Source organism: Geotrypetes seraphini, chromosome 5, assembly GCF_902459505.1.
Source record: "Geotrypetes seraphini chromosome 5, aGeoSer1.1, whole genome shotgun sequence".
In the NCBI taxonomy this organism is placed as follows: domain Eukaryota; kingdom Metazoa; phylum Chordata; class Amphibia; order Gymnophiona; family Dermophiidae; genus Geotrypetes; species Geotrypetes seraphini.
The window spans coordinates 132749900-132769053 of NC_047088.1; the positions used below are offsets into that span (position 1 = coordinate 132749900).

Here is a 19154-nt window from a genome sequence, read left to right on the forward strand (position 1 = left end):
CAAGAGGCTCTGCTCAGACAAAATGGTGATGGAACCCACAAGGGAAAAAGCGATATTGGATCTGGTCCTCACAAATGGAGAGAGTATCTCTAATGTTCGAGTGGGTGCTCACCTGGGAAGTAGCGATCATCAAATGGTTTGGTTTGCTATAACGGCTAAAGTGGAGAGCGGCCGCACGATACTTAAAGTCCTAGATTTCAAATGTACGGACTTTAATGCAATGGGAAAGTACCTGAAGAAAGAGCTGTTAGGATGGGAGAAGTGGAAAGACAGTGGTCTAAGCTGAAAGGAGCGATAAAAATGGCTACGGACCTTTATGTGAAGAAAATCAATAAAAACAAGAGAAAAAGGAAGCCGATATGGTTCTTCAACCTAGTGGCTTAGAAAATAAAGGCGAAAGAGTTGGCGCTCATGAAATATAAAAAAAACCCAAGAAGAGGAGAGCAGAAAGGACTACAGGGTGAAACTGAAAGAAGCCAAGAGAGAGATACGTTTGGCGAAGGCACAGGCGGAAGAACAAATGGCTAAAATGTAAAAAAGGGAGATAAAAATTTTTTCAGATATATTAATGAAAGGAGGAAGATAAAAAATGGAATTGCTAGGCTAAAAGATGCTGGGAACCAATATGTGGAGAGTGATGAGGAGAAAGCAAATGTGCTAAACAAATACTTCTGTTCTGTGTTCACAGAAGAAAATCCTGGAGAAGGACCGAGATTGTCTGGCAAAGTTACACGAGTAAATGGAGTAGATTCTGCGCCATTTACGGAGGAGGGTGTTTATGAGCAACTTGAAAAACTGAAGGTGGACAAAGCGATGGGACCAGATGGGATCCATCCCAGGACACTAAGGGAGCTCAGAGAGGTTCTGGCGAGTCCTATTAAAGACTTGTTCAACAAATCTCTGGAGATGGGAGTGATTCCTGGGGATTGGAAGAGAGCGGATGTGGTCCCTGTTCATAAAAGTGGTCACAGGGATGAAGCAGGAAACTACAGGCCGGTGAGCCTCACTTCAGTTGTTGAAAAAATAATAGAAGTGTTGCTGAAAGAAAGGATAGTGTACTTCCTTGAATCTAATGGGTTACAGGATCCGAGGCAACATGGCTTTACAAAAGGTAAATCGTGCCAAACTAACCTGATTGAATTTTTTGATTGGGTGACCAGAGAGCTGGATCGGGGACATATGCTAGATGTAATTTACTTGGATTTCAGCAAAGCCTTTGATACAGTTCCTCATAGGAGGCTGTTGAACAAACTTGAAGGGCTGAAGTTAGGACCCAAAGTGGTGAACTGGGTCAGAAACTGGCTGTCGGACAGACGCCAGAGGGTGGTGGTTAATGGAAGTCGCTCAAAGGAAGGAAAGGTGACTAGTGGAGTCTTTCTGGGTTCGGTGCTGGGGCCAATCCTGTTCAATATGTTTGTGAGTGACATTGCTTGTTGGTTAGAAGGAAAAGTGTGCCTTTTTGCAGATGATACCAAGATTTGTAACAGAGTAGACACCGAAGAGGGAGTGGAAAATATGAAAAAGGATCTGCAAAAGTTAGAGGAATTGTCTAGTGCCTGGCAACTAAAATTCAATGCAAAGAAATGCAGAGTAATGCATTTGGGGATTAATAATAGGAAGGAACCGTATATGCTGGGAGGAGAGAAGCTGATATGCACGGACGGGGAGAGGGACCTTGGGGTGATAGTGTCCGAAGATCTAAAGGCGAAAAAACAGTGTGACAAGGCAGTGGCTGCTGCCAGAAGGATGCTGGGCTGTATAAAGAGAGGCGTAGTCGGTAGAAGGAAGAAGGTGTTGATGCCCCTGTACAGGTCATTGGTGAGGCCCCACTTGGAGTATTGTGTTCAGTTTTGGAGACCGTATCTGGCGAAAGACGCAAGAAGACTTGAGGCGGTCCAGAGGAGGGCGACGAAAATGATAGGAGGCTTGCGCCAGAAGACGTATGAGGAGAGACTGGAAGCCCTGAATATGTATACCCTAGAGGAAAGGAGAGACAGGGGAGATATGATTCAGACGTTCAAATACTTGAAGGGTATTAATGTAGAACAAAATCTTTTCCAGAGAAAGGAAAATGGTAAAACCAGAGGACATAATTTGAGGTTGAGGGGTGGTAGATTCAGGGGCAATGTTAGGAAATTCTACTTTACGGAGAGGGTAGTGGATGTCTGGAATGCGCTCCCGAGAGAGGTGGTGGAGAGTAAAACTGTGACTGAGTTCAAAGAAGCGTGGGATGAACACAGAAGATTTAGAATCAGAAAATAATATTAAATATTGAACTAGGCCAGTTACTGGGCAGACTTGCACGGTCTGTGTCTGTGTATGGCCGGAGGATGGGCAGGGGAGGGCTTCAATGGCTGGGAGGGTGTAGATGGGCTGGAGTAAGTCTTAACAGAAATTTCGGCAGTTGGAACCCAAGCACAGTACCGGGTAAAGCTTTGAATTCTTGCCCAGAAATAGCTAAGAAGAAAAAAAAAAAAATTTAAATTGAATCAGGTTGGGCAGACTGGATGGACCATTTCGGGTCTTTATCTGCCGTCTGCTGGTGTCCATGACGCCCTGTACAGTATGTGAGCTCTGGTGATGTAATCCTGCACAGAAACCACTAGGAGAGTTATGTGGAAGAGCTGGGCTTTTTTTTTTTTTTTTTTAAACTTTTTGCAAACTTGTTTTATTTCATGTCCTTCAGTATGTACTGTATGGAAAACTAAATATGCTGATTGTCTTTGCTCATGCAATATTCCGCTACTCTATTTCTCAGGTTTAATTGCAAAATAAATAGGGCTGCACACTAATCGCAGCCAAAAATTTAATCACAATTGAATAATTAATCATGCCCCCCACCAGTGTACATGGTTGATCTGGTATCCCTTCTCTTGGACCAAGCACTGCTTTTCTCTTCCCTCCCCCCCCCCAAACCTCCCCTCGAACATGGCCTGTCATTGACTATCCAGGAATAACTCCAATAGTGGCTAAAAAAAACAACCACTCGCTGCTGCTGGCTGAATATTGACACCTGAGTATTATACTTTTTTCCTATTCTATATTCTGAGTATAATCTTTATTAAATAATGCCACCAAGGGGGGGCGGAGCCTAACTGCCACGGGGAGCGCACGCATGTGATAACAGCTCCTCCACACCATAACCGAATTTGTTATAAAAGTGCCTTTTTGGGGAAAAATAATTAAAAACCGCCGTGACCATCGACACTGCCTTCAAGCAAGTATATAAATGTCGCCTCCGAAGCCGGCTAAAACAGAGTCTGCCGCACCCGCGCCGCTCGGTGGGAAGAGGTCTAAGCCTGACCCGAGCATGCCGAGCACGCTGGAGAAAATGGCGCTCAAGGGAGACGAGGCTTCATTCGACCTGCTCCTTAGAGAAATGCGCTCAATCCGATCGATAGTGCAGGAGCAGGTCGAGGAAACTAAATTACTCAGAGGGGAAATTGAAGCGCTAAATTCACAGTTTGTGGATGCGCGTCACCGCCTTGATGCCCTGGAAGAAAAAACGCCAAACCTGCAAGCTACACAAGCACTGGTGCAAATACATGCTAAATTGATCTCTAATCTGCAACGGGACATTGAAGATCTTTCTAATCGCAGCAGAAGGTCTAATCTGAGGATCATTGGATTACCTGAATCAACAGAGGGCTCTGATATGATTTCTTTCCTCTCTGACTTTCTGCCTAAAGCATTGGGTTTAACTTTCTCTCCTCCATTGGAAATAGAACGTGCTCACCGAGTGCCCTCTCATCTTTCTGCACATGCTACTGCACCTCGTCCCATAGTAGCTAAGCTGCTTAGATTTCAACACACCTTGCAGATTCTTACAGCTGCAAAAGCCAAACCCCAGCTGCTTCACCAGGGCAAGAAGCTCTTCATTGTTCCTGATCTGGCTAAAACTACAGCTCTGAAAAGAAAAGCATTTTTGTCTCATCGCCAAGAGCTCAAAGACATAGGTGCCAAATACAGTCTAATGTATCCGGCCAGGATGAAAGTCACCTACAACAATCATACTACTTCATTTACAGAGCCGGATGAATTAGTAGCCTTTCTTGACTCCTTGAAAATGCACTGAGGTGGAGGGCAGCTGTTGGTTAATCTGTTATTTCCCCTATATTGATGTACATGCACTTATCTGTTTTTTCTGACAGGCACACCAATCTCATGTTTTTGATACTGTATGGGTGTGAGGTTTGCTAGTTGTTCATCTGTGCTATATCTCCTGTGCTCACAGGAGCACCCTTGAACTGTTATACTATACGCATAGCAATGGGGTCCTTTTTGACTACATTGCGTGCTGATATTTCTTGCTTTTTCTCCTTCTTCTCTTATCTCTCTCTGTTTTTCTTTCCTTTGCTTTCTGACAGGAGTGTCCTTTATATTCTTAAATATTATGTTGATTCTATGCTTTTTTTGAACATGGACAGATTCCACTGTATTATAATATTGTTTATTATGACTTATGACTGACCTACACATTTTTTCTTTTAATGTGAATGGTTTGAACCACCCTATTAAAAGGAAAAAGATAGCCAACTATATTTTCAATAAACACCCTGATGTGGTTTTTCTACAGGAGACCCATCTCACGCCTGCTGCCGCTTTGAAATTCCAACTTAAGGGATATTCCACTCATCTATATTCTCCTGCCACTCAGCGCAAAAAAAATGGGGTATCAATATTGCTTAATGATAAACTATCTCCTGTTATTCACTCCTCTAAAACAGATACAGAGGGTAGATGGTGTTTGGTACATGCTGCGTTGCACTCGGTGGATTTTGTTTTTCTTAATGTCTATGCTCCAGTTCTAGATCATCCAGAATTTTTTCATGATCTTCAGACGGTATTGATGGAATATGGATCCTGCTCTCTAATATTAGGAGGTGACTTCAATCAAATACAGGATATCTATATTGATAGATCATCATCCTGTAAGTATTCGAAATCCAGGTCCTTCGCAGCCTTACATGCCCTCAAAGATACCTTTTCACTAGTTGATCCCTGGCGGCTGTTCAATCCAAAGGGTAGGGAGTACTCTCACTTTTCACCACCGCACAATACATACACAAGAATAGACTTCTTTCTTGTATCCTCCTCTCTAACTCATGACATTACAAACACCATTATTCACCCGATCTCTCTTACAGACCATGCGGCCATTTCTTTGCATCTACTTCTTTCTGCGCCCCATAAAGAATCTCCATCTTGGAGACTGAACAATACTTTACTCTTAGATACTGAAATAGCTGAAAAAATAAGATCCTTCACCACCGAATTCTTTGAATTTAATTCCAATGATCCTGCAGTTTGTCCTTCCATTGTTTGGGAGGCTTACAAAGCTACCATTAGAGGTGAATTAATTAAGCTTGCCTCCTGGAAAAAGAAACAATCCATGCAGAAAGAGAGGGAATTAGAATCTTCTATCAAAACGCTAGAATTACAACACATGTCTGCCCATCTATATGATCCGTCCATACATCAGCGTATCCAAAATCTTAAATACGAATATAATACTTTGGTTTCGTGTACAGCCAGGAGAGACATTTTTATTTCGTCCTCGGGTCATTACATGGGTGACAACCTCATGGGTCGTCCTTTGGCCAGATACCTTAAAACTAAATCTAAACGTTTACACATCGCGGCTGTTCAAGACCCGTCAGGACAGATGGTTAAGACTAGGTCTCTGATTTCCTCTCAATTTGAACAATTTTATGCTTCCCTATATAAATCCGAACACTCAGCCTCCAACTCTGAAATAGATTCTTTTCTTGCTCCCTTGGTTCACCCGTCCTTATCAGACTCAGTAAAATTGGAACTTGATTCCCCTATCACTATATCTGAGATAGAAGCTGCAATTACATCCCTGCCCAATGGTAAAGCACCGGGTCCAGATGGCTTCACTAATGAGTTCTTCAAACAATTTCGAACTCTTTTAGCCCCTCATCTTCACACTTACTACGAATTTCTACATTCCACTCCAGATAAACAATTTAATTTTACTGAGGCTACTATTGTAGTTATTCCTAAACCTGACAGAGACCCCACCATGGTTAAAAACTTTCGCCCCATTTCTCTTCTTAATTTAGATTATAAAATTATGGCAAAACTTCTTTCTCTGAGACTCAATAGAGTGATCCCCTCTCTAATTCACAAAGATCAAGTAGGATTTATTAAGCAAAGATATATAGGTGACAACTTACGTCTCTTCCACCATGTTAATGCCCACGCTAAAACTCTTTCAGATCCTGTAATTGGCCTGGCTGTTGATGCTGAAAAGGCCTTCGATCGTGTCGAATGGCCCTTTCTTTTCCGAATCCTGAAATGGTATAATTTTGGTTCGTTCTTTACGAAATGGGTTGAAACCTTGTACAGACAACCCACAGCTCGAATCTTGATCAATAATTCTCTTTCCAACAAGTTTTCACTTCACAGGGGCACTCGCCAAGGTTGTCCGCTCTCCCCTTTACTATTTAATTTAGCTCTAGAACTTCTCCTTTCGGCCATTCGTCAATGTCCCTCAATTAAAGGTATTTCCACTTCTTCTCGACACATCAAGTTAGCGGCCTATGCTGATGATGTTCTCCTCTTTATTCGAGATCCTACTAATTCCCTTCCTGCTCTCGTTAACATCGTCTTTCAATACTCCCTGCTCTCTGGATACTCAGTTAATTGGGAAAAATCGGAGATTTTCCCCCTTAATGATCATATCTCTCCTTCAGATCTCACTCAATTTTCCTTCCCATGGTCGCGTGGGGCTGTGAAGTACCTAGGTGTCTTAATACATAAGGATCCAATGCACGCTCAGGATCTTAACCTGTCTAAAATTAAAAACTTAGTCCTGAACACGATATCCCGTTGGTCTCCATTGTATTTATCTTGGTGGGGCAGGATTGCTTCCATCAAAATGACTCTTGCCCCCCAAATAAATTATACCCTTTCGATGCTCCCATCTTTATGTAAGAAAACATTTTTTCAGTGGCTGGATAAAAAAATTTCTGAATTTGTTTGGAATAAGAAAAAGCCTCGTATTGCTCTCGTTAAGTTGAAGGCCTCCAAAGTTCATGGCGGTTTAAATTTACCTGATTTTTATTTTTATTATATTGCATCAATGGCCAAATATGGAGCTTATTGGATCACGGACCCTTGTCCCCATGATCCTCCAGCTTGGTTTGAGATGGAGCGCTTTGTATGTGCACCATTACATGTCTCTTGTTTGGCAACAATTCCAATCCCTAGACACTTGAGGAGATACTCTCTGCTGAGTGCGACGCAGCATGCCCTTCATCTATTAGATGCGATAGCAGAAATTTCAATCACAGATAGCCCATTCTTGTCTATTTGGAACAATCCCAAACTTCAACATAATGGAAAGTCACTTTCATGGAAGCGATGGCAGCGGGCTGGGTTGTGGTTTCCTCATCAAATAACTACTCAAACATTAAGTGAAGGTAATTTCCCACCGGAATTAGGAGAAATCATAATTACACCTATCCTAAAAGATCCCAAAGGTCCTATAGATAATCCTGCAAACTATAGACCAATTGCTTCAATCCCACTATACATTAAAATAACAGAAGGCCTTGTCGCACAACACCTCTCCAACTACCTTGAAGACCATCACATACTACATCCATCACAATCCGGATTCAGATCCAACCATAGCACAGAAACTCTACTGGTATCACTACTAGACATTGTCCGACAACACCTCAGCAAAGGAAACAAGCTGCTTCTCATTCAACTCGATCTTTCTGCGGCATTCGACCTAGTTGACCATCACACACTACTCCAGACATTAGACGCAATAGGAATCTCAGGTAATGTTCACAAATGGTTCCAAAGCTTCCTCAAAACACGAACATACAAAGTCAAATCAAAAGAGCACATATCCGACCCATGGTCAAACCCATGTGGAGTACCACAAGGATCACCATTATCACCCATATTATTTAACCTCTTCATAGCATCCCTAGGCATAACCCTAGACGCCCTAAACACAGTATCATTCAGCTACGCGGATGACATAACTATCCTCCTCCCCTTTAATATTCAAGACCCATTATCCACAAACCACCTGAAAATAATAATGGAAACGGTAGAAAAATGGATGTCAAGTCATAAACTAAAACTGAACTCGGAAAAAACTAAATTCCTACTACTAGAGAAGGAAAAAAAAACCATCTCTCGCAGAACTAGAATTAAATACAATCAAGTACCCAATGCAAAGTACACTCAAGATCCTGGGAATACAACTAGACAGAAACTGCACAATGCAGTCTCAAATCCACAAAATCATCCAAAGAGCTTTCTTCACAATACGTAACCTAAGAAAAATAAGAAAATTCTTCAACAAAGATCAATACAAGATATTAGTACAATCCCTAGTACTAAGTATTGTAGATTACTGTAACAGCCTATACCTATCATGCCCAAACTACATGATAAAACAATTACAGACAGTTCAGAACACAGCCCTCAGAATTATCTACTCACTCGGCAAATATGACCACATCACCAAAGCATACCTAGACTCACACTGGCTACCAATAAAAGCAAGATCCCAGTTCAAATTCTACTGTCTACTATACAAAGTAATACATGGAACAGCCCCCAGCTACCTAAACAACAGACTACACCGTAACCTCTCACACAGACTAAGGAGAACTCAGAGCCTATTCATTCACCCCCCTCTCAAAGGAACACGACGAAAGAAACTATAAGACAGCCTTTTAGTGACACAGGCAGCAAAGATCGATACTACCATCACCAATCTACTGACCAAATCAACAGACATTAAAGTATTCCGAAAAGAAATCAAAACTCATCTCTTCAAAAAACACTTCCCATCATCATAACCTCACAAAAGTATTAGAAAATGCTCTCATGACCACCTCCATCACCACCACCAGCAACACCCTGAATCCGGACAGTATTATCTCTATTCGTCTAAACAACCTATCACTATCTACTACCTGCTATCAATTTCTCCTGGAAAAGTCCAGACTAACAATTGTAACTGGACACATTCCTGATTACATGTACTGCAATGCTACTGGAAATGTCCAGTCCTCTAACTTGTAATCCGCTTAGAACCGCAAGGCACAAGCGGAATAGAAATCACTAATGTAATGTAATGTATTGTTCCTTTCGACACACTCTGCTCTACATACTTATTACCTCCTTCCACATTTTCTCAATGGCTTTCCCTTACTGAAGCAATATCCTCTCAGTCTTTACGATTTGATTTTGAGTCATCCATTCACACTATACGCCATTGGTCTTTACTGGCTATATCGAAAGGCAAAGCAATCTCCTTATTTTACAGCATACTACGGGACAACTCCTTTGTCTTTTCTCCTCACTCCATGAAACACTGGGAATCCATGCTATCAACTCCTCTTACTGATGTTGATTGGGATCTTTTTTGGTCCTCGACAAACCGTCCTCTCTTATCCTCCAGAGTTTCACAGTCAATGTTCTTCATCATGTGGAATGCGGTATGGACTCCTTTCCGGATGTGGAAAGCCAACCTTAAACAAGACTCTGTATGCTGGAACTGTATGAAGGAGGCCGGAACCCTCGATCATATGCTTTTCTACTGTAATCCAGTTCGCTCATTCTGGTCTCGCATTTGGGACACTATAAAGCGTGTTACTGACTGCTCGGATGAAATTTCCTTGGATGTTATAATTCTTAGATCTCAACACCCCTGCTTTGTTCTTTCGAATTGTCCTCCTAAACTTATTGACACTATGTTTGTGACTGCCCTTATGCACATATTAAAGAATTGGAAATCCTCTTCATCATTGGATTATACTTTTTGGTGGAACTCTTTGAGCATGTATCATAAATTTGAATCATACGCTTATGAGAAGAAAAATATTGCTCGACTTTCCATGAACATGACACGATGTAACTCGCCTTGGAAATTCTTAGATTCTTATGTTCGTTCTATCTCATAGACACTCCTGTCTTCCTCTTTTTCTTTTTCTTCTCCTCTTTCCTTTCTCTTTTCTTTCCTTTTTTCTTTCTTTATTGTTCTCTTACAAGCAGTCCAAATATTTTGGATCTCTTAGAATGTTTTAACTCAACTATAGTTGATTGTAGTTGTAGTAGTTGTAGTTGCTGCTGTGTTACGTTAAGCGATCTTAGCTTCAATGTCCTGATGTTGTACATGTATTTGAATGCATATTTGGACTGTATCTTTTCATAAACCTTAATAAAAACATTGAACTAAAAAAAAAAAAATAATAATGCCACCAAGTAATTGAGAGGATACAGTATGGAACAGTTCACTGTGAATCTGGTGCCACAGATTCTTTCAGTCTCAAGTTCATTCTCATCATTACCCTTCCAGCAGCAGATTAGTAGAATTTAAAAGTAAAGGGGGAGGGTGGATTTGGGATGTAATTTAATACGATATGTTATAATATGTTGTATAATATAGTATATTCTATTTTATTTGAGAATGTGTTGAAGGGTGGGTGGATGAGGATTTTACACTATTAGATTTTATGTGTTAGATATTATAGTGCTATATGGAAATTACTTTTATGATATAATTTTGTGCACTTATTGTTTGATTTGAAAATGAATAAAGATTGTTCAAATAAAAACTACATGGCGAGCTAACAGGCACAAATTCATAAAAAAAAAAAAAAGTAAAGGTGCATGCTCAATAAATGTCTATTTTCATAACAAATTTATGATTATATAGCTGATCTTATGGTTGTTAAATGCTATGTCTTTGTGTCTTATTCAATATTGTATTTCTCCCCTTCTATCTTCTGAGTCAGTCTATAATGTCTAAATGTATATTTATACCGTCATCTAATGACTTGTTTGTATATCCCTCCATTTTTATAAATTTTTTTTACTGTAAGCTGCTTAGAAATCTGATAAGCAGGATAACATTTTAATAAAACTTGGAAACTTGGTCATCTACTATGTTACTATATGTTACTATGTTACCTTCAACATCAACTGGGCTCAATGCAATTATAAACACAAACCCCACAAATCCCCCATCAAAACCCGTCCAAAAATCGAACCAATCACTTTCTGGGACAAAGCAGATCACGCAATCGACTCCATAGACCCCAAAGAATTCATACCACAATGGCAAACATTAAGCGAAACAATCCTAAATGAGCTAGCTCCAATAAAATCAAAACACAAAATCTGCAGACGCTGAACTGCTCCAAATCAAAAGGCACTGCAGACAAATGGAAAGAAACTGGAAAAAAAAGAACCAAGAACAATCCAAAATAGCATGGATAGCAAATCAAATAATACAAGACCAAACTCAAAGAAAAAAGAAAAGATTACTACTCCAAGCTGGTAGGCATGGAGTCCATAGACTCAAAAAAACTTTTCAATCTAGTAAAAAACCTCACCAACACCAAACCTTACCTAGCAGCACAAGGAAAGCACCCTCCAACAGCCACTCAACTCGCAGACCACTTCAAAAACAAGATTACAACAATCAGGACTATCTTCAATAACACACACATCCTCCTCGACGAGATAACAACAAATCCCCCAATAGGAGAAGCCATTGCTGCAGACAGGACCTGGACCGAATTCCCTGCGGTAAACTGGACAGACATGAATTGACTCTACAAAAAAATACAGTCATGCCTCATGCGACCTGAATTATTGTCCCGTGTAACTAATAACCAACGCCACCCCCAAATTTAGGGCCAGCCTCATGCAATGGATCCAAATTACACTCACTGAAGGTCAATTCCCGCAGCACCTAGGAGAAATCATAATCACTCCAATTGTGAAGGACCACAAAGGTCTTATAGATAACCCGGCTAACTATAGACCCATCGCCTCAATACCAATATACGTCAAACTTATAGAAGGACTAGTTGCACAATTCCTCACAAATTACCTGGAAGACCACAATCTTCTCCACCCCTCTCAATCGGGATTCAGATCCAACCACAGCACGGAGACTTTACTAGTAACCCTACTAGACACAGCCCGACAGCACCTCAGCAAAGGCAGAAGGATGCTGATAATTCAACTCGATCTATTCAGCATTCGATTTGGTTGACCACACCATCCTACTGCAGACACTAGAAGCCATAGGGATCTCAGGCAGGATATACAATTGGTTCGAAAGATTCCTTAAATACAGATCTTATAGAGTAAAGTCAAACAATCTTAAATCAGAACCATGGTCCAACCCCTGTGGAATTTCTCAAGGATCACCTCTCTCACCTACTCTCTTCAACCTCTTCTTATCCTCCCTTGTCTACCCTAGACAATCTAAATGTAACTTCATTCAGCTACGCTGACGACATCACCATACTCCTACCCTTTGATGCTCCTGACCCAACTTCTACAGAAAAATTGGAAAAAACCCTTCAAGCAGTGGAAAAATGGATGGCAGATCACAAATCGAAGCTTAACACTGACAAAACAAAATTTCTACTGCTTGAAAAGGATAAGAATCCCTCCATCACAGAACTAGAAATAAACGCCTCCAAATGCCCTATACAACCTACCCTAAAACTCCTAGGAGTAGCAATAGACAGATGCTGCACAATGCAGGCCCAAATCAACAAGACCACCCAGAAAGCATTTCTAACCATGCGCAATTTAAGAAAAATCAGAAAATTCTTCGACAAAGAGCAATATAGGCTAGTAGTCCAATCCCTAGTACTAGGTCTATTGGACTACTACAACATACTCTATCTGCCTTGCCGTACAACAATGATAAAACTACAGACAATCCAAAACACTGCACTCAGATTAATCTACTCACTGAGAAAATTTGACCACGTCACCACGGCCTACCTGGATTCACACTGGTTGCCAATGCAAGCACAAATTCAATTCAAACTATACTGTCTATTATTCAAAGCAATAAATGGCACAGCCCCCAATTACCTAAACAACCGCCTGTACCAAAATGCCACCAGAACTAAGACCCCTTTTACCTACCCCCCACTCAAAGGCACCCAGCGCAAGAAGATATTTGACAGTCTGCAGCGAAACTGGACCACACTATCTCCAACCTGCTGATAACAACAAACGACTACCAATATTTTCGCAAATAAATCAAAACCCACCTATTCAAAAAATTTATACAGATGGCTTAACCCCAACCGGACCCCCCTCAACGCAACTCCCCCCTCCTCCCCCCTTCACCAGTTTCCTTCTCTTTAGCCTCAAGCATGTCAACTGCTTCCCTAACGGTATATATACTGGATCTGCACTATTTCCTATTTGTACAGCATCTTGTAGCTCTTGAAATATACAGCTCAATTATTCTTGTAACTTCTCCTGGAAATGACCAGAATTCTCTCTGTAATTATCCTGGAAATGTCCAGTTGTCTCTTTTGTAATCCGCACAGAACTGCAAGGTTGAGGCGGAATAGAAATCAGTAATGTAATGTAATGTTAACAGTAATGCACTTGAGGTGCAGAAATTCAAAGGAGATGTATGAGATAGGAGGCGAGAGATTGATAAGCATGTTTCCAGAGAGAGACTAAAAGTGTTGCTGTGGCTAAAAGTGCTGCTGCATTCATGCATTAGAATGAAGCATGCTTACAGGCTGAACTTTGAGCCACTAAAAATTGCACATTAGTTGATTGGAACAGGTTTGCTTCTTTTACAGTTGGGTGGACTTGGGAATCCCTGCCAGCTAATTTTAACTTAGAGGAGATGGGAAGGGGGGAGGGGGGAGTTGGGAGGGAAGAAAAATGTGATGGCATTAGGGCCAGATTTTGTAAATGGTGCCATTAATGGCGATCACCTAATAAAAGGCTGCCGATCACATGTCAATCATGCAACTGCACCATTTACAGAATCATAGCTTTTGTCAAAGGTAGGTACTGGAAATGTAGGCCAGGGTTTTAAAAGCCTATATTTCCAGCACTTACCTTTGACGAAAATTGCATCTATGGAAGTGCCTTAGAACACCTAAGGCCATTTCTGGTATTAACTATGCCTACTTCGACCTTAGGCGGTCTAAAGCACCTCCGTAGATGCAATGAATGCACTGTTTATAAAGGCACTAGTAGATGCCTATGTTTGTCTTTTAAATGATATTTTAATCATTTAAAATATCTTTTACCACTTAAGTTAGGTGCCGGTAGAGTGCCTACCAGTGCCTAACTTAAGGAGCCATTTATAGTGCCTTAGTGCCCAGCCATTATTGTTGTCAGCCTATCCAGAAATATGGGTCTGGCTATGCTACCCAGCATCAACTTCCTCCCTGCATCTTGAATCTGCCCTCATCTTCTCCCAGACCCTGGCATCCAACATGAGCCCCTCTTTTCCCATCCCCCACTACCCTTCTCCCACCCCTCTGTCCTATTGATTGTGGCAAAAAGACACAGCAACTTGAGCTTATGCCTTTGCTCCGGTCACTTTTAGTTGCATCATTCAACTCTTCTGCCAGCCCCATAGAAGAGTTTAAAATAGCATAAGGTGGTGTGAACATAAGCACAAGCTCCCACCACTGGCCTTTGAATCCTTTAAGTTTGGTCACAATGAGTCAGTCCTCACTGGCTCAACTCTTAAGCTGTTCCTGATGACAGATAGGAGATACAATGATTTAATAAGAACGGTATCAATAAACCAGTGAACCAGATTTGTTAAATATTTACCAAGAAGCAAATAGATTGGATCAGGATTATTTAAGGGTGAGGATAATGTAAAGAAATAAGGAAATAAAATCCATTTATTCTTCCAATCTGAACATTAATGACTATATTTTTATGTGTACAGGAAGAAGCCCCTGGTTGGAAAATGGCACCCAGTCATTTCCTCTCAGAGATTGCAGGAGGACACCAAACCTTCAAAGGTCAGTCTGAGAGATCTTTCAGATGAATACAAAGAGTGTACTCCTATGTCAGCAGTAGTGCTGCCCGATTCACCGATAAATTGATTCTGGATTGATTCGAATTGATTCATTTAAAAAAAAAAAAAAATTAGGCTCACCTATTCGTTCAGGTCTCCTAAAGCAGAAGCAGCAGCGCTGCCTCTTGCTGGCCATCCATTACCGCTGCTGCTCCTGCTTTAGGGGGGGCGAAGGTCAGTCAGGAAGTGCTGCAATGCATAAGCACTCTTTGTAGCATCCTCCGGCTTCCCCCCTGGCCTCCCAATCTCACCTTTAGTTAATTAGGGCAGCCTACTGTCATCTGCCGGGGTCTCTAGAAGCAATGGAAAGACCCCCCGACAGGTGGCAGCACGACCCTGGCGTGGCTCCCAAAGTGGAAGACCTCACTGGTGTCCCAATACTTTGGGCTTCGCTACAATAAAGTATAGCGAGCCAAGTCAAATCAAAACAATGTCCAAAGTTTAATTTGTATCCAAAACACAATGATTAGAAAACCAAAAAATCATACAAAGAAGCACTAGCATCCAAGCTTCCTTTTTCCCCAAACAAGAGAAAAAAACAAACAGATTTTTATCTTCCAAACAGTTCAGTGAAAGAACAGCAGGGTTTATGTTAGGTCAGTTCACAATCAAGGTTCTAGTGCTTCACCCTGCATTGAACCACAGTCTCTGTAAGAGCACACAAAACTAGTCTCATAAGAAGTTCTCAAGAATCCTCTTGAGTCCTGGACTTTCAATCCAAAAATCCGGATTTTTCACCAGGCACTTACATTTCACATTGTAAAGCAAACTTTAATCGTGAAAAGAAAAAAAAAATAAAGCCATACTGCAGGCTCTTGTTATTCCAGCAATAATCAGTTTTCAGTCTTTCCCACTGTTGGGCCACAGAATTGCTGGTTCCCCTTTTATTACTTAGCTTTAACAAGCTCCCTCTGAATCCCAACCCTCAGATCTTCGGGGCTCCTACCCCAATTCTGTGAGTCCTTGGAACTTAAATAGCTAACAGGGAAACTGCTTCACAAGCCAGAAAACTTTCTTCAGTTTCTCTGGGCTTTTGCACAGCTGGAGTGCAGCAGCGTAATCAAGCTGGTGCAGCACTACTCTGAGCTTGGCTTTACACACCAAACAAAAATAGTTTTCTATCAATCTTCACCACTATATTCTTATACAGCTCGGTACCTGCAGTACTTAGTGAGAAGCTGCCAAGCTCACATCCATGGCTTCCTCGATGTCAGCTTCAGGCATTGTCCATTAATCTGTGTCCATACTTTCTGGACTACCCAGCTGCTCTGTTGGCTCCTGAGCAATGGAATCCTCACACTCCATGGGTTCCTGAGCGAGGTCTGGCCTTTGCCTGGCCCGGAGAACCTTCCCTGCCAGGTCCTCGTGTGCAGCCTGTCTTACTGCCTTGGAGAGCTGCTTAAGAGTCTTTGGGCCACACCCTGTACTAGGTGTTTGTGTGCCTAGCTTTCGTGCTCTTGGGCTCCCCCCCAGGTTGCTGGGCAGAATACTACTGGGAGCCTGATTAAACCTCTTAATGTAGCTGCGGTTTTTACTGGGCCGTGGAGCTACCTTGTATTCTGGCTCCTGATCAGGTTCAGATGGCTCAGGATAGGCAGCTCTGCTTTCAGTATCCCCTGCCTGATCATTCTCGGTCAGTCTCTGGTCTCGGGCACAGCATTTAGGCTGGGGTTTCACTCTGACACGACCGTCTCGGGGAGCGGAAATGTCACACTACATAGGATTGCCGGTGCTGTAGCGATCCTGGCAGGCTGCTATCATCCTCCGAAGCAAGTTCCCTCTGCCGCGATCACACCCCTGACATCGGAGGAGGGACGGGACCGCGGCAGAGGGAAAGTGCTGCAGAGGCCGACGGCAGCCTGCTAGGTTCGCTACAGCACAGGTGATCCTCTGCAGGCTGCCCTAATTAGCTGAAGGTGAGTCCGGGAGGCCAGGGGGGAAGCCAAAGGATGCTACAAAGAAAGGGGGAACATGTAGGCCTTCGGGAGGGGGATTGTCCCAGGTGTAGAAGTACACAGAGGGAGGGAAGGGGGGTCCATAGAGACATGCATATGGCAGATGTGGGGGGAGGGAGAGGGAAGAAATAATGGGTCTAAAAACAGAGGAAAGGGAGTGAGATGGTGGACAATGGGAATTAGGGAGGGAAGGAACAGAAAGGGAGAGAAGTTGGACACAAGGGATGGTGTGTGTGTGTGGGGGGAGAAGGATAGAGATATTGGATAGGAGGGTATTTAGGAAGAGAAAGGGAGAGCTTGTGGACCCTGGCGTGTTGGGGTAGGAGGGAGAAATGCTGGATGAAAGGGTAGATGAGAAAAGGAAAGATGGTAGATCTGGGGATGGTGGGGTCCATCGCTGCAGCTGCAGGGATGGAGATGAAAAAAAGGAAAGATGCCAGACCTCCGGGGGAGGGAAGGGAAATGGAAAGGAAGGACAGAGATGGAAGATGGATGGTTAGCATGGAAAAAGAAGAAAACAATAAATGGACAGGAGGCCCTGGCAAGTAAGTTATCAGAAGACGTTTGTCACAGAGCCTGGGACCAACATGATTTTTAATAATGACCATAAGAACATAAGCCGTGCCTCTGCTGGGTCAGACCTGAGGTCCATCATGCCCAGCAGTCCGCTCATGCGGCGGCCCATCAAGTCCAGGACCTATATACTAGCCCTCTATCTATAACCTATCCCCTTTTCCTTCAGAAAATTGTCCAATCCTTTCTTGAAATCCAATACCATCTGTTCACGCGGCGGCCCATCAGGTCCAGGACCTGTATACTAGCCCTCTATCTATACCCTTCTATACCCTTTTCCTTCAGAAAATTGTCCAATCCCGTCTTGAACTCCAATACCGTATCCTGTCCTATCACTCCCTCTGGAAGCGCGTTCCAGGTGTCCACCACCCGTTGGGTGAAGAAGAACTTCCTAGCATTGGTTCTGAATCTGTCTCCTTTTAATTTTTCGGAATGCCCTCTTGTTCTTGTAGTTGTCAGAAGTTTGAAGAATCTGTCCCTCTCCACTTTCTCTATGCCCTTCGTGATCTTATAAGTCTCTATCATATCCCCTCTAAGTCTCCGCTTCTCCAGCGAAAAAAGCCCCAGTCTCTCTAATCTTTCAGCGTATGAAAGGATTTCCATACCTTTTATCAAACGCATCACTCTCTTCTGAACCCTCTCGATTATCACCATATCCTTTTTTAGGTACGGTGACCAATATTGGACGCAGTACTCCAGATGCGGATGAACCATCGCCCGATACAACGGCAGGATAACTTCTTTCGTTCTGCTTGTAATACCCTTCTTGATTATTCCTAGCATTCTATTTGCTTTCATAGCAGCCGTTGTGCATTGTGCCGATGGCTTCATTGTCATGTCCACTATTACCCCCAAGTTCCTTTCTTGGGAACTCTCACTCAATAACAGCCCTCCCATTGTGTAGCTGTATCTCGGGTTTCTGTTTCCTACGTGTAAGACTTTGCATTTCTCTACTTTGAATTTCATCTGCCATCTTGTCGCCCACTCCCCTGGTTTGTTTAGGTCCCTTTGTAAATCTTCACAGTCTTCTTTAGTCCTAGCCCTATTGAATAGCTTGGTGTAATCTGCGAATTTTATTACTTCGCTCTTCGTCCCCGTTTCTAGATCATTTATAAATACATTGAATAGCAGCGGTCCAAGCACCGACCCCTGTGGAACACCACTCGTGACCTTCCTCCAGTCCGAGTGGCCCTTCACTCCTACCCTCTGTTTTCTGCCCGCCAACCAGTTCCTGATCCATCTGTGTAGGTCTCCTTCCACCCCATGGTTCTTTAGTTTCCGAAGTAGGCGTTCATGGGGTACCTTGTCAAAGACTTTTTGGAAGTCTAAGTATACAATGTCTATGGGATCCACTTTGTCCATCCATTTGTTAATTCCTTCGAAGAAGTGCAATAAGATCGCCAGGCACGGTCTTTCCTTTCAGAAGCCATTTGGGTTGTTTTCATAAGTTTATGCCTCTCTAGATGCTCCTCGATGCTATCTTTTATCAACGCTTCCACCATTTTTCCCGGAACCAAGGTCAGACTTGCTGGTCTGTAGATCCCCAGGTCACCTCTTGATCCCTTTTTAAAGATTGGCGTAACATTGGCTATCTTCCAATCCTCCTGGATCACGCCTGTTTTCAGGGATAGATTACAAACCTGCTGTAGTAGTTCCGCTATTTCCTCCTTTAATTCTTTCAATACTCTAGGGTGGATTCCATCCGGGCACGGCGATTTGTCAGATTTTAATTTTTCTATCTGCCT

The 19154-nt window shown here is 42.5% G+C and overlaps 1 protein-coding gene across 6 annotated transcripts in view; it reads left to right on the forward strand.

Annotated features, from left to right (window-relative positions):
• IQCA1 (IQ motif containing with AAA domain 1) overlaps positions 1-19154 on the forward strand; it is a 1056753-nt gene that overhangs the window by 406354 nt on the left and 631245 nt on the right. For all 6 annotated transcript variants that reach the window (XM_033944078.1, XM_033944080.1, XM_033944079.1 and 3 more), the window contains one exon: positions 14750-14825. In XM_033944078.1, the coding sequence (XP_033799969.1) occupies positions 14750-14825 (76 nt within the window). The remainder of the gene's footprint in view (positions 1-14749; positions 14826-19154) is intronic.